The sequence below is a fragment of the Hermetia illucens genome, chromosome 3 (assembly GCF_905115235.1).
Source record: "Hermetia illucens chromosome 3, iHerIll2.2.curated.20191125, whole genome shotgun sequence".
NCBI classification, from domain to species: Eukaryota; Metazoa; Arthropoda; class Insecta; order Diptera; family Stratiomyidae; genus Hermetia; species Hermetia illucens.
Window position 1 is genome coordinate 49674019 of NC_051851.1, and position 12734 is coordinate 49686752.

The window sequence follows — 12734 nt, forward strand, 5'->3', positions numbered from 1 at the left end:
TCTGGAAAAAAATTAAAAGGCGCATAGAATTTACTCTGAAAATGGAAAAGGAAGGGAGAGATTCATTTCTTAGACTCAGAAATAACCAGAAAAGAAGGATATTTTTAAATACAGGAAACCAGTACAGGAAATCAACTAATAAACCTTCACGTAAACCTCAAATCACGATTTTCATCGCCACAACATCGCTCGTGATTAAGAGGGGACAAAAGGAAACAAGTCGGGAAACCGGAAGCTGGACGCGTTAGGTATGAACGGTTTTGTGTATTTTTTATATAAAAATATTTGGGTGGGCATTTGTCCCATTAGAACATAGTTCGTAATATATACATATATTATGTGAGAATAGCCACTTTGGGGTGATACTGACATTCAAAGGCTTGGATTTGCGCAGAAGGGACAACTTTATAACTTTGTTACTAATAGTGCGATTTCCACCATACTCGGTATGATTGTGCTCTACCTTATAGTGTACATTGCTAAAAATTTGGTGATTCTTGGGTGAACTTAAGAGGGAATTTGCAGCCAATTACTAAAAATTATAGAAATATAGTATTATTCCCTTTATTTGAAGAGATGTCGGTATGAAGGGTATTTCGGAGTCTAGACACCATATGGTGGCAGCCTCCTGATTTTTTCCAGATTTTTCGGTTGGGTAGTTTCTAAAAATGGGTTCGTGAAAAAAATGATAACTTTGGCCCCCCGCACTTCCCATCTTTCCAACAGGTGTCAAAATTAAGACCGCCATCTGACTACTAATCGAGACCTTTCGTTCGATACCCCACATGACTATATTTGGTGAAAAAAATTAGCACCCCCCTTTTGCATATGTAGAGACCCCTCCTTAAGTTCGACTTAGAATAAAGTAATTCACTGTTTGCGTGAGCTCGGTTTATATTTGTTTGAACAGCATTATCAGGCGATTTCGTTCCAGCGTTTCCTGATCCCTCCTTATTGAACTATGGGCGAAAGCTGATGAAATCAATTTCCTATGGCACATCTACATACAATATATGCTTCTTCTCTTCGAAACCTTTCTTTTATCAGCTGGAATCAAACGGATGTCATACGCTTAAAGGGCACCGAAAGAATCTGTAAACACAAACAAAATCTGTAAAACAAACGGAAATATCTGTAAACACCATATGATAGCAGCTTAGTGATTTTTTTCTAAGGTTGAGTAGCTTCTAAAATGGCTCTCTTAATCTCTTTTCAGCCCTCGATCACCTCCCTCCTGCCATGTGCGTTAAATGTTAGAACTGAGGCCAGTTTTGGAAGTACTAATCGTGATTTTTCATTTGTTACCCCACATGACTATATTCGGTGAAAAAAATTGTATACCCCTTTTTGCAATGGATAGGTGGAACGAGGTTACTCATTGCATGTGTAAGGACTCACAGTTCCCACCTTCCCACCATATTTCGGATCAACAAGATAAAATATTTCCAAAATAAATGGATTTGTCAGACAGACATTTTACACAAAACATGGATTCAAGCATGTTAATATTTTAATTTTAATATACTAATTAGAAAACGTTAATAACAATAGTCCATAACTAACAAATCCAGGTATTGATCCAGGTTTTTTCTATATTTTAGTTACTGGTGACCTTCTCCTGGTTGGTACATCCACACGATAAATTTGGTTTTGAATCCATTTGCGATAGAAACGAATTTGCGTGAATACGCTAGGAGTCGATGTTCCATTCTGTGGTATAGTTAATAGCCCAGTTAATTCACTATTACAGTACAAACCGCCACCATAATTCACCTGAAAGAATAGAAACATGTTAATTATAATATTTAAATTTTTGGATGAAAACCTATAGGCTATAAACAGTTGATGAACCATTTGGTGTAATTGGTCGCCTCCATATTCCAATTCGGCTGTAATTCCATCTGCTCCTGCCGAATTATGATTTTTAAGTCGATGAATTGCACGAACTGTTTCTTCTATACTTGGTGGTGACAGGATTTGTCCGTCGTCTTCAGTTGGCGGGACCTTCATCTCGCCGACGTCCTGGTTGTTCAGTAGTTCATCAAAGTACTCAATCCATCGCTCCAATATGCCCATTCTGTCGGAAATCAGATTTCCCTCCTTGTTTCGGCAGAATGAGCATCGAGATGTTTAAGCCTTCAGCCCGCTGATTTACTGGTAAAACTTACGCGCCTGGTGCGGTTGCTCCCTGTACTTTTCGAGTTCATAGACCTATTGGTTCTCCCAGGCTTCCTTATTCCGTCTGTGAAGTCGCTTCTCCGCCGCTCGCCGGAGTTCGTGATAAGTCCTTTGAGAATGCAACATTACTCGGTATGCGGCATTCTTCCATTTCGTTGCTAGCTTGCATTCACCGTCGAACCACCCGTTCCGACTCTTTTTGCGGCTGGGGTTAAGTATGCTTGTGACCGTATTTATGATAACGTTCTTCAGGTATTTGTGAAGATCATTTGTTGATTCTTCATCTCCAGGATCTCTATTAACTGTTATTGCGGCATCCATTTCCCCCTTATAAGTGTTGCGGAGGGCTATGTTGTGCAAGGCTTGTCAGAGGGAATTCTGGGTGGTGTTGTTATTCTAGCTCGGAGCATCATTCCAGAGAGATAGTGATCCGTGTCTATATTGGCCCCCTATATGTTCTGACAATCATCAAGGGGTGAGGGTGGCGGGGTTCAATCAACGCGTGGTCAATTTGGTTGAAAGTAGTCCCGTCTGGAGAGACCCACGTGTGTTTGTGGACTACTTTCCGCGCAAACCAGATACTTTCAACAACCATTTCGGGTGACACTGCTAATTGAATAATCCGCAGCCCGTTATCATTTGTATTTTGATGTAAGCTATGGGAGCTAACATATCGCCTGAATACGAGCTCCGTCCCTGCTTGGCTGTAAAAATCGCCAAGTATGATTTTGATATCATATCGGGAGAGGCTTCGAGGGCTCGTTCTACTACCTTGTAGGAGATATGCTTCTACGACTTTGCAGTCCGCTCCGTAGGGGCGTGAACGTTAATGAGGCTTATATTTATAAATTTGCCTCGTAAGCGTGCATAACCGTTCGTTTATGTTTTCAATGCCGATAACAGCAGGTTTCATTTTTTGGCTGAATAAGAAAGCTACTCTGAGCACATGGTTTTCTGGATGACCACTATAATTTATAGTGTAGTGACTCTTCTCTAGGAAACCGGTCCCTTTCCAACGCATCTCTCACAACGCTGGTTATCAGCCCTATATTTATTTATTCATTTAATGAGGACAATACACAAAAAACAAATTCCTTATTACATACTGTCCTCGGAGGGAGGAGCAAGTAAATGGCTTAGTTTACGCTTAAAACTAGAGAAGGGGACAGAGTCAAAGGAGTCAAGCTATTGGACGTTGTAGGACCGACATAGTCTTGGGATCGGAGAGTGGAGGTAAATCTCGAGCTGCGCGAAGGGTACTTCAAAAATTTCCGCACCACCTGTGTTATAAGAGGCGATGCAAAAAGTAATATCCGAGTTGGCGGAGCAATCCATCAGACAATTGCAGAGTTTGAAAAGAATACACATATCAAGGAAGATGCGGCGTTACTGCAAGGAGGGGAGATTGAGGGTGCGGAGTCGTGACGGATAGTCAACGCGTGGAAGGTTCTTTTTATAAAAGAGGGGCGTACAACTTCAAGAGCGCGCGCAATCACGAATGGGGAAGGAGGACCAAACTACACAACAATATTCAAGGATGTTTCTGACAAGGGAATTGAATAAAGGTTAAGGAGGGCCGAATTGAGATAAAGTCGGAGGGGGAACGTAGGATAAAATGAGACATTTTGGAAGCTCTATTGATGATGTCAACGAAGTGGGAATTGAAACGAAGTTTGTCGCCCAGTATTACTCTCAGGTCTTGGAAGGAGGTCAGGTGTGGAAGGGGTTATCCACTGAAAGAATAGGAAAAGGATGTTGGGGGATGTTCCATGATAAAATGCGCAAATTGTTATTCCATTGTCGTTGCCGGGTTCGCCGTTGTATTATAAATCCAGTCCGAGGCTCCTGTTGTGGCTTTGTAACTTCCATGTAGGGTTGTCAGATTTACCCAACCCCCAACCTGGAGGACCAGTTGGTACAATTTGTCCCGTGTTTAGGCGCGGGAGAGTCACCTTCATGCTTCTCTGTCTGCAGTATTTCGTTAAGAAGGTGCTCCACCACGTGGAGTTGGAGATAGAGTTTGGTAGTAGAACTATTAGTGTTGGCTCAGCAGGCATTTCCCAGATTTTATGCTCCATCGTAGGAACCAGTCCATGTTTCGCCTTACCCTTTGACCACCCTCAGTCAGCCAAAAACTGAAACCTGCAGTTATCGACTTTAATAGGAAAATTTGTAAATGTAAGCCTCACTAAGGTTCACAGAATACTAAAGGGCTCGTCAAACAGAATGCGGGGTGTCCACGTGAGCCGCAGTTCGCCGAGGAAGGTGATGTCAAACAGCACACGGACTGTTTCAGCGGTTTTATTCAAAAAGGGATTGAATGTACACGGCTGCGAAGTTCGCTTCCAAAGTGATGTCCGATGAAGAAGAACTTCTACTTTTTCTCGGTATCAATTCTTTCTGTCCGTCGGGAACGCTGTAATTTTTCACAATGTGTCCACGGCGGAGAAAATGGTCCGCCGCGGTAAACAGCTTGCTGTTTGACTAGGATGAAGGAATATTTCATAATACAGAGTTCCCGATGGACAGTTCGCTTTCAGGTTGGCGAGCCCTTAAGTGCAGGAAGAAATCAAGTGTTATCAAAAATTGAGCAAAATGACCCATATACCATCCCGCCCATCCCATATGTGTTCATCCTGCTGGGACGTTGAGGGAAATCTGGTTTCTGACCATATTCGATTCTATCGCTGGGTAGCTCGAAAGCTGGGTTCCAGACAATGCAGGCGTATTAAAGCAGTGGGAGTACAAATGTCATATATAAGCACTTGGTGATCCAAATGTTTTTGAACTCCTTCCCACATCTTTTGATGATACCAAGTCGTTTATTGGCCATGGATAGGATTCTGTCATACTGCATGTTGAAGCGCATTTTGCTATCTAGAATTATACCGAGGTTAATGATATGATCCACCCTGTTCAATTTCTCGTTGCCTATAAAGTAGGGATGAGCTGCAGCTAAAGTCTTGTGTACATTTCTTAGCATTAAGGTGGTGGCGCTCAAGAGATTGCAGCTTGGATTGAAGAAAGTCTGCGGCGGATTGACTGTTGATATTATGATACATTTTCAGATAATCGGCATAGAACCAGTGAGGTATATCGGATAACACACGAGATAAATCCGAAATGAAGATGTTAAAGAGTAGAGGACTCAAGTGACTACCTTGCGGTATTCCAGGAGACACGAGAACTCTTTTGGATTGATGCCCTTGAAACTTGACAAACTGAGCTTGATCATAAAGATAGCATTGGAGCCAGTCGAGTAATAAGCCCGATATACCAAAATCGCGTTATTTACCCAATAAAACTTGATGATCGACCAGGTCGAAGGTCTTACTGAAGTCCGTATAGACCGCATCAATGGTTTCATTTTCTCAACTCACAGAGGACATCAGAAACTAGGATACTTAGATTTGTGGAGGCCAGGCAGGCGCCTTTTCTAAACCCATGTTGTTGCTCGTTGAGAAGCGGGTCAATGACAGGAGAGAGTTTATCACAGACGAGCTTCTCAAAGAGTTTAGGGATTGCTGACAAAATAGCGATTCCTCGATAATTTCCGACAGACCTTCTATCGCCACTATTGGAGGTAGGCGTCTGATGGGAGGATTTCCATGAGGATGGGAATATGCTCATTGAGAGCAATTCACAGGGGAGGGAATTCTACATGGGAGTCGTCAATTGATCAACGCACTGCACCAAAAAATAGAGACGGATTAAGTTCAGGCCCTGACCTTTGTTAACGCTGACTTCCTGAAGAGCCTTCTGGATCTCTTCCGGCTCAAAAGTATTCCATCGATAAGAGATTCCGGGATCGTTGCTGCTGACATTTTTGATGACGGGATATGAGGTGGACAAAAAGTGTTTTGAAGTGATCTACAAATAAATCACATCTTTCTTGTGGGCAAAAAAAAATTGTGCTCTACCTGAACATGGAAGTAAGGGAACCCAGCTGTTTTCCGTGTTATATAAACGAGGTCAAAGAATTTTTTCGGATCTTTGATAATATTTCTCTCTTAATGGGTTGGCAAGGTGAATTCTTCTGAAAGCGTATCGTACTTTCCTTTTAAATCATCACCACTTTTGATGACTTTGTAGATCTTACTTCTTTGGATACATTACTACCTCAAACTATTATCAAGCCAGGGTTCTGAGGCCTGCGTTTCCTTATATTGGGTACGTAACTGTTGATGGCGTGGAAGATTATCTTAAAGAAGGAGGCAACGGAGACATCTAGATCTGCTGCTAACAGAGAACTGGTTCAACCTATGTTATTTAAATAACTTATAATGCTTTCATAGTTAGCATTCAAAGAATCGTATACAATTATACAATGGGGTAAAGGGATAATCTGTGCTGGAGGGTTCAACTGTAAGGGCAGAGTGATGAAGAGAGTTAGAGAAAAGGTTCTCGGCGTCAGTAGTTGAACTAACCCCCACTTCGTCACAGGCATTGGTAAAGATTAGAGATGAGGCTGAAGTCGATGGGATCATGAAAGTTGACTAGGAGGAGGCGGTTATCGTTTTCGTCAGTGATGAACCTGATGTTCGGGCGATTGAAGTCTCCAAACACGACTATCCGGTCATCATTTTCCAAGGAAGCAGTTCATTCCTTATAAGTAACTTCGTCAGATCGTGGAGGGACGTAAACGATTTCAATATAGAGGTAGTGTTTGTCTAAGAGGACTCACTAGAAAGGGAATTGTGAATAGCGATGAGAACTCCGGCTCGTTTGGAAACACAAGTGTTAGCATAATTTTTGTTAGTTCTATAAATAGTCCAATTACTGTCGAGGATTTCCCCGTTTTTATACGGGTCGTTCAGCCAAGTCTCGGTGATAGCTAGTACGTTAAAGTGGTAAGACTTAGCGTCAAGAAAAATTTAATCCATTTTACTTCTCATGCCGCTGCAGTTGTGGTAAAGGACTCCTTTACCTCCTTTACTACAACTGCAACGGGATGAGTTTTAAGAGAAGCTTTCATGTTAGGAATAATATTTTCTTTGCTACTGACGTGAAAGTCTATAAGGACAAACAAGACAGAAGAAGAGAGCAGCCCTACTTGCGATGGAGCGATAGCGTAAGCAAGGCACCAGATAGCCGTTATGGATATCGAGTTAGTGAACTTGGGGCAACACAGAGTTGCCTGGAGTTCCTTGAGAAAACAGGTCTAGACTGAATACCGATTATTGCGACGATGAGTAGCATTTACCCGTAAATGGACATAGCGCGCAAACCACACTTACGCGTTGACGGTTGTTGAAATGTGTTTCATCTCCCTCCAATACGTCCCGAAAAGCTTGTAGTCCTCCTTCTCTGTTCTGCACCATATGATTCAGAGGCGATCCTTTCGTCGGCCTCCTTGGGTAATAAATTTTTTTGCATGACGTAGGTAGCAATATAGTTATGGCCTCAGCTTATTGTGTAATCTACGGGAACGGGTATATCTTCTATACAACAATGAAATTCTTTGTTTGAAATTGTACCAGGCCGGACAAACTCTTGAAGCTTTTGAGTAACAGTGACGGTCACCTTCCATGTACTACTCCTGTAAAACAGCCCAAGAAGAATATTGGCGGTACAGCCTCAGCCTGATGCTGATGTTGAGATAGCTTTATTCCAAATTTTGAACAAAACAGCGACAACAGATTTAGTGCTGCTAGTGCGTTGGGCGACATGAAGTTTAGTGCTGCGCTCGGCAGAAATAACGAAGACAAGACGCAACAGTGGGGCCCTCCGCTTTGAACTTCTAATTCCTCTGAGATTTTACCTCGATGCGGCCCCAAACATTTTACACCATTATATGTCACCCCGATAATAACCTGCGTAAACCATTCCAGATAGATTTTCTGTTCACGCTGTTCAAGGTTTTCTCGAAATCGACGAATAGAAGGTGGAGGGATGATTTCAACTCCGCATTCTGTTCCAAAATTATTCGAAGGGTATTAGTGTGGTCGATGCACGAAGATCTCAATCGGAAACCAACTCAAGCTTTATTAATCAAGATCTGCCATTCTTCCCCTACTTCCATCATTGGGAAAGGCCTCTTATTGCCAGGATTTAGAAATAATTGGTAGTAATATCTGTGCATAGACTGCAGGAGCTGCACAATAAAGTTTTGCAGGGAGACCTTCAAGGTCAACGGCTTCACTCTTTTCGAGTGCGTTGATGTCAAAGGGGAATAATGGCCCTACCATTAGGACTGTTGCTACATAAATGTTAAAATACAGATCATTGAAATATTATTTTGAACTCTTACCACAGGTAGATCATCAGCCATTTGCAATTGCCCGCACATTACACTCTCAAAAATTCTCCCAGGGTATTGTTGTGAATTGCAGAAATCTCGATCATATACCAACATAGGAGTTGACTGTTGTTCAGATTGTCGTTGTTGATCTATTTTCCACCCAACAAAGTCGCAGGTTGTACTGGTTTTGACTATTCTCGAGTTGAGAATGACTGGCTCAATTGTATTATGCGGCAACGAAAAGGGAGCGTCTAACTGCAGAATAACAAAAATATTTGTTAATCACTGGATATTGATTTACTAGAGGATTGGTATGTGTGAATTTAGAATTATAGTAAAAATTTGTTATGTGTCTTTACTATAATATAATACTAGATATCTATAGGTGATACATGAACCTTGTTAAAACTGACTAATTCTCAAAGCAATATATAAGTATGTGTTACTTTATCTCTTACCCTGAGTATTGCAATGTCATTTTCATTGGTCTGAGGGTTGTAAAGTTCATGGGGAAAGATGTTCGAAATGTTGCGCTCCGCTCTATATTGAGTGGGTTCGAAAAGTTTTATATCGCCGGCAGTAACTTTAAACCAGAATACATTTAAAACCTGAAAAGTATCTTCGTCCAGAACACATTGCGCTGCAGTGACTACGTGTTGATTATTGATAATATGTCCAACGCAGGCCTTGTTCAGCGAGGATACAGCAATCGCAACTACTCCTGGATATTTACCCCATACTGTTGGATCTGCACACAGAACTCGCGAAGAAAAGACTACAAGAGAAGGATATAAACCACTTTTATTTTCAACTATTTGCTAATTTAAATATGTTACCTAGTAAAATGTACAGAAAAGAGCTAGTGATCAAACGATCCATATTTATTGTCCACCGAGATATAAATAAAAAATCACTGAATTGATCATAAAAGACACCCTGGTTCAAATATATCGTTGACAATATGTTATACCACATATATGACACATACTAAATGGAAAGCTTCTGTTATAGGTGAACGTCGTGTAGTAATAAAATACCTAAATATGTTACCTTTTCTTACCAAATTACTCATAAATGGATTTCTTTCAGAGTAAATAAAAGACAAAATCGTATAACTTTTAAAACATACATAATTATCACATTATAAGGCTGTAGAATATGTACTTCATGTGGATTCCGGTCAAAATTATCAACTTCGTAAATAATGTTTCACAAGATTCTGAAAACTAATTTGTCCATTTTGTGGGGACTTTCCTTCCTGTTTATTATCACCCCGAACAAAACTTATCAATGAACGGGCTTCCGAAAATTCGACACAAATTCAGATTTCGTGATAGTGGATTATACTACTCCATAAAAATTCAATCAAACTAGAATTAGAAGCTAATGGGGATTTTTTCTTTTGACAAATTATGATTAAGATTAGATAAAGGTATTTATAAACAATTTCAATATACACAGCGTTTTTGAAGCTGCCGAAGGAATACTAATCATTTACGAAAGAGCGGATCAAAATGAAGATATGAATGATAACATAGTAGATAGACATAAGACATACATAAAGGGTATTTAGCTACTTGAAATTGTTTTTAGGAACATATATCCATACATATATGATGTTATGACTGGTTTGCAGCCGAGAGTTATTGATTATTTTTAATTGGAATGGATTCCATGATGTTGTGGGTGAGACACTCGGCTTAAAATACCGAACTTAAAGCGATAAAATGTCGCAAATGTCTACCATTGATTGCCAGACATGTGGTTCCATACGCATATTATGTTACTTATCGCGGTCGATTTAGGTTTGTAGTTCCATTCTATGTATCGCTACCATTGTGTGCAAATTTGTAATTTTGAGAAAAAGAAGGTATACATTTTCTGCTTTTTCTAAAAATAGAATTTACGCTAAATTGGAAGCGCTAATTTTAGTCTATTTTTTTAGACAATTCATCCTTGAAATATCAAAGATAATGAGAAAGTAGGTAGGTGTCAGTGGCCGCTCCGAAGAGCCCAATTAGCGTGGTGGTGCGCCGTTTTGATTCCACAAACTCTTAAGACCGTAACTGTTGTTTCGAAAGCAAGGATGCAGAATCCAGTGGGCTCAGATTTTCAAAGCCAGCCCGTAGCATTCACAATGGAAAGCAGCTCTCCTATCCTGCAGCTAGAAATATATCTGAGGTCCCAAAGAATGGTTTATCTAGTGTACGTAGCCTGACTCTAGCTGAAGCTGGGCAATCGCAAATGAAGTGCCTGAGGTTTCTCCCGTCTCTGCGGCTTCGGCAGTGCGAATTGTGGGGTATGCTCAGTCTGGCGGCATGGTCCCTTTTGGGCCAGTGCCCCGTGCAGACCGCCGTAATCTTGTATGCATTTGAACGCGGCTAGCACAAAAGCTCTGGCAATCGGGTTTTGTTATAAGCGCTCCAAATCCTCTTTGGCTTGGCACAGGTGGTGAACCTCCGCCATCTGAGATCCGCCGCTGCTAATCCAGCGGGGCATAGGCTATACCCGCCAAAGCACTGGCAGATCTTCGCTTGGCGAATTCGTGAGGCTGATCATTTCTCTCTATGTTCCTATGACCGGAAACGAAAAGGAGGGTGACCCAGACTGTTCAGCGCATTACTGCACTACCGCACCAGCTTGGAGGATGTCGCTGCTGCGTACAAGGCTTTAATGGCCGCTTGGTTGTCGGTCAGAATGGCTATGCTACCATTGGGGCTCAGATAATGCCTCAGCCAACGACGGGTTTGCAGTGTCGCCAGTATTTCCGTCTGGAATAAACTGGCGAAACCTGGGAGATATTTCAAATCCGATACACTGTGCGTATTCGAGAAAACCCCACCACCGACACCACAGATCGTCTTTAATTCGTAGGTGAAGAATACTATGTCATAGGCTTGCAACACGTCGCTGGTCTGCCAATCTGGTCTGGTTGGAAGTTCAGCTTGTGCGTTGCATATTCCGTGGAAAATGCCCCGATTTCCCTAGGTACTACATCTATGATGTTACTATGTGCGTAGGGTTTCGCTGTCCAGTATCCAGATTAACGTGGAAAGAACCAATCTTTGTTCATTCAGCCAAGCATCAGTTCCGTTTTGGTTGGGTTTTAACCCGAGACCGTAGACATACCTTTCCTAACGCTCCTTACATGATGTCACTCATAATGGAGGGAATATCCCCGCACTAATATTAGCAAGTCGTCGGCATACGCCACCACCTACATCTCGCTCCTCTCGAATATCCGTAAAATTTCGTCCAACACTATTAACCAGAGCACCGGAGTAATGGTGCCACCCTGGTGCCTGTTCACAGTTCTGGTGACGTGGCTACCTCCCAGATTCCACTGGATTATCCTGGTTCTTAGCATGGATATTATCCAATGCGTAAGATACCTTCCAATCTAATACTGATCAAATAGCCCAGAAAAATATATAGGTAGAATTTAACTCCGCTTTGTTATTTACATAGCATGCTGGTCCCAAGCCCAGGTAAATGAGGAGGGTTTGAGGTAACACACTTTGTACTATCCTCAGTAAAACAAAAATAAAATAATTTGCTTAAGATACTTGTAACAATTTTTTATTTTGACCACTTTTACATTTTTCTTTGAATGCGATTCGACGAATTGAAAGTGCATTAGTTCTCGTTCATATTTCGCGATACACAAAATTTTCATACGATGTCGATGACTTTTTTTAAAATAGTAAACTAATTTTATCTAAAATAAATTGCACAATTATTAAATGGCACATCAAATAAAAACTTTTTTCAACTGTCAAAAATGATCGGGCATGGCCTTCCTCTCCTGATTCTTGACTGTAAAGTAGGCCCCGTTTTTAAGGTTTTGTGTAAAACAAAACCTTATTAAAATCGATTCAATGTGTGCCTGTCTGTCTGTCTGTCACACGCATTTTTCTCCAAAACGGCTAAACCGATCCAAACGAAATTTGGTAGACAGATGGGAATTATGAAATCCCACGCATACAGTGAGTGGCATAAATTTAGGTGGGGTTTAAAGGGGGCTCCCCATACATGCAAAGGGGGGATTCAAAAATTTTTTTCACCAGATATAGTTGTGTAGGGTATCAAATGAAAGGTCTCGATTTGTACTTTCTGAAACTGATATTAGTTTTGGCATAAATTGCAAAGTGCGTGAGTAATGTGTCAAAATGTACGCACTTGAAGTGAGACAGGACTCATTTTCGGAAACTACCCAACCTAAAAATCCAGAAAAAATCGGAGTGATGCGCCTAGATGAAATCTAGGCCTTAAAATATGTCCCATTCCGATATCTGCTCAAAAAAACTTACTAATA

General features: G+C 41.2%; 1 protein-coding gene across 3 annotated transcripts; it reads right to left on the bottom strand.

Moving 5' to 3' along the window:
- Nucleotides 1–1492: 1492 nt before the first annotated feature.
- LOC119650793 (trypsin eta-like) lies at nt 1493–12183 on the bottom strand. Of its 3 annotated transcripts, XM_038053926.1 has the most exons (7): nt 12009–12183; nt 9584–9802; nt 9480–9501; nt 9256–9406; nt 8878–9194; nt 8429–8674; nt 1493–1773 (listed from the first exon to the last, which is right to left on the bottom strand). In XM_038053926.1, exons 2-7 carry the CDS (start codon nt 9586–9588, stop codon nt 1591–1593), a joined length of 924 nt encoding a protein of 307 aa, XP_037909854.1. In that variant the 5' UTR covers nt 9589–9802; nt 12009–12183; the 3' UTR covers nt 1493–1590. The 3 variants fall into 3 exon arrangements, with proteins under 3 accessions (XP_037909854.1, XP_037909855.1, XP_037909853.1); XM_038053927.1 differs by having other exon boundaries at nt 9470–9802; XM_038053925.1 differs by lacking the exons at nt 9480–9501; nt 9584–9802.
- Between the last annotated feature and the right edge of the window lie 551 nt (nt 12184–12734).

Coding starts and splice junctions, on each gene's coding strand:
- LOC119650793 (XM_038053925.1), bottom strand. CDS start 12,095: ATGAAAATTTTGTGTATCGCGAAATATGAACGAGAACTAATGCACTTT. Junction 9,407..12,008: donor CAAAGAAAAATGTAAAAGTG/GTCAAAATAAAA, acceptor CTTTCCATTTAG/TATGTGTCATATATGTGGTA. Junction 8,675..8,877: donor ATGACATTGCAATACTCAGG/GTAAGAGATAAA, acceptor GTTATTCTGCAG/TTAGACGCTCCCTTTTCGTT.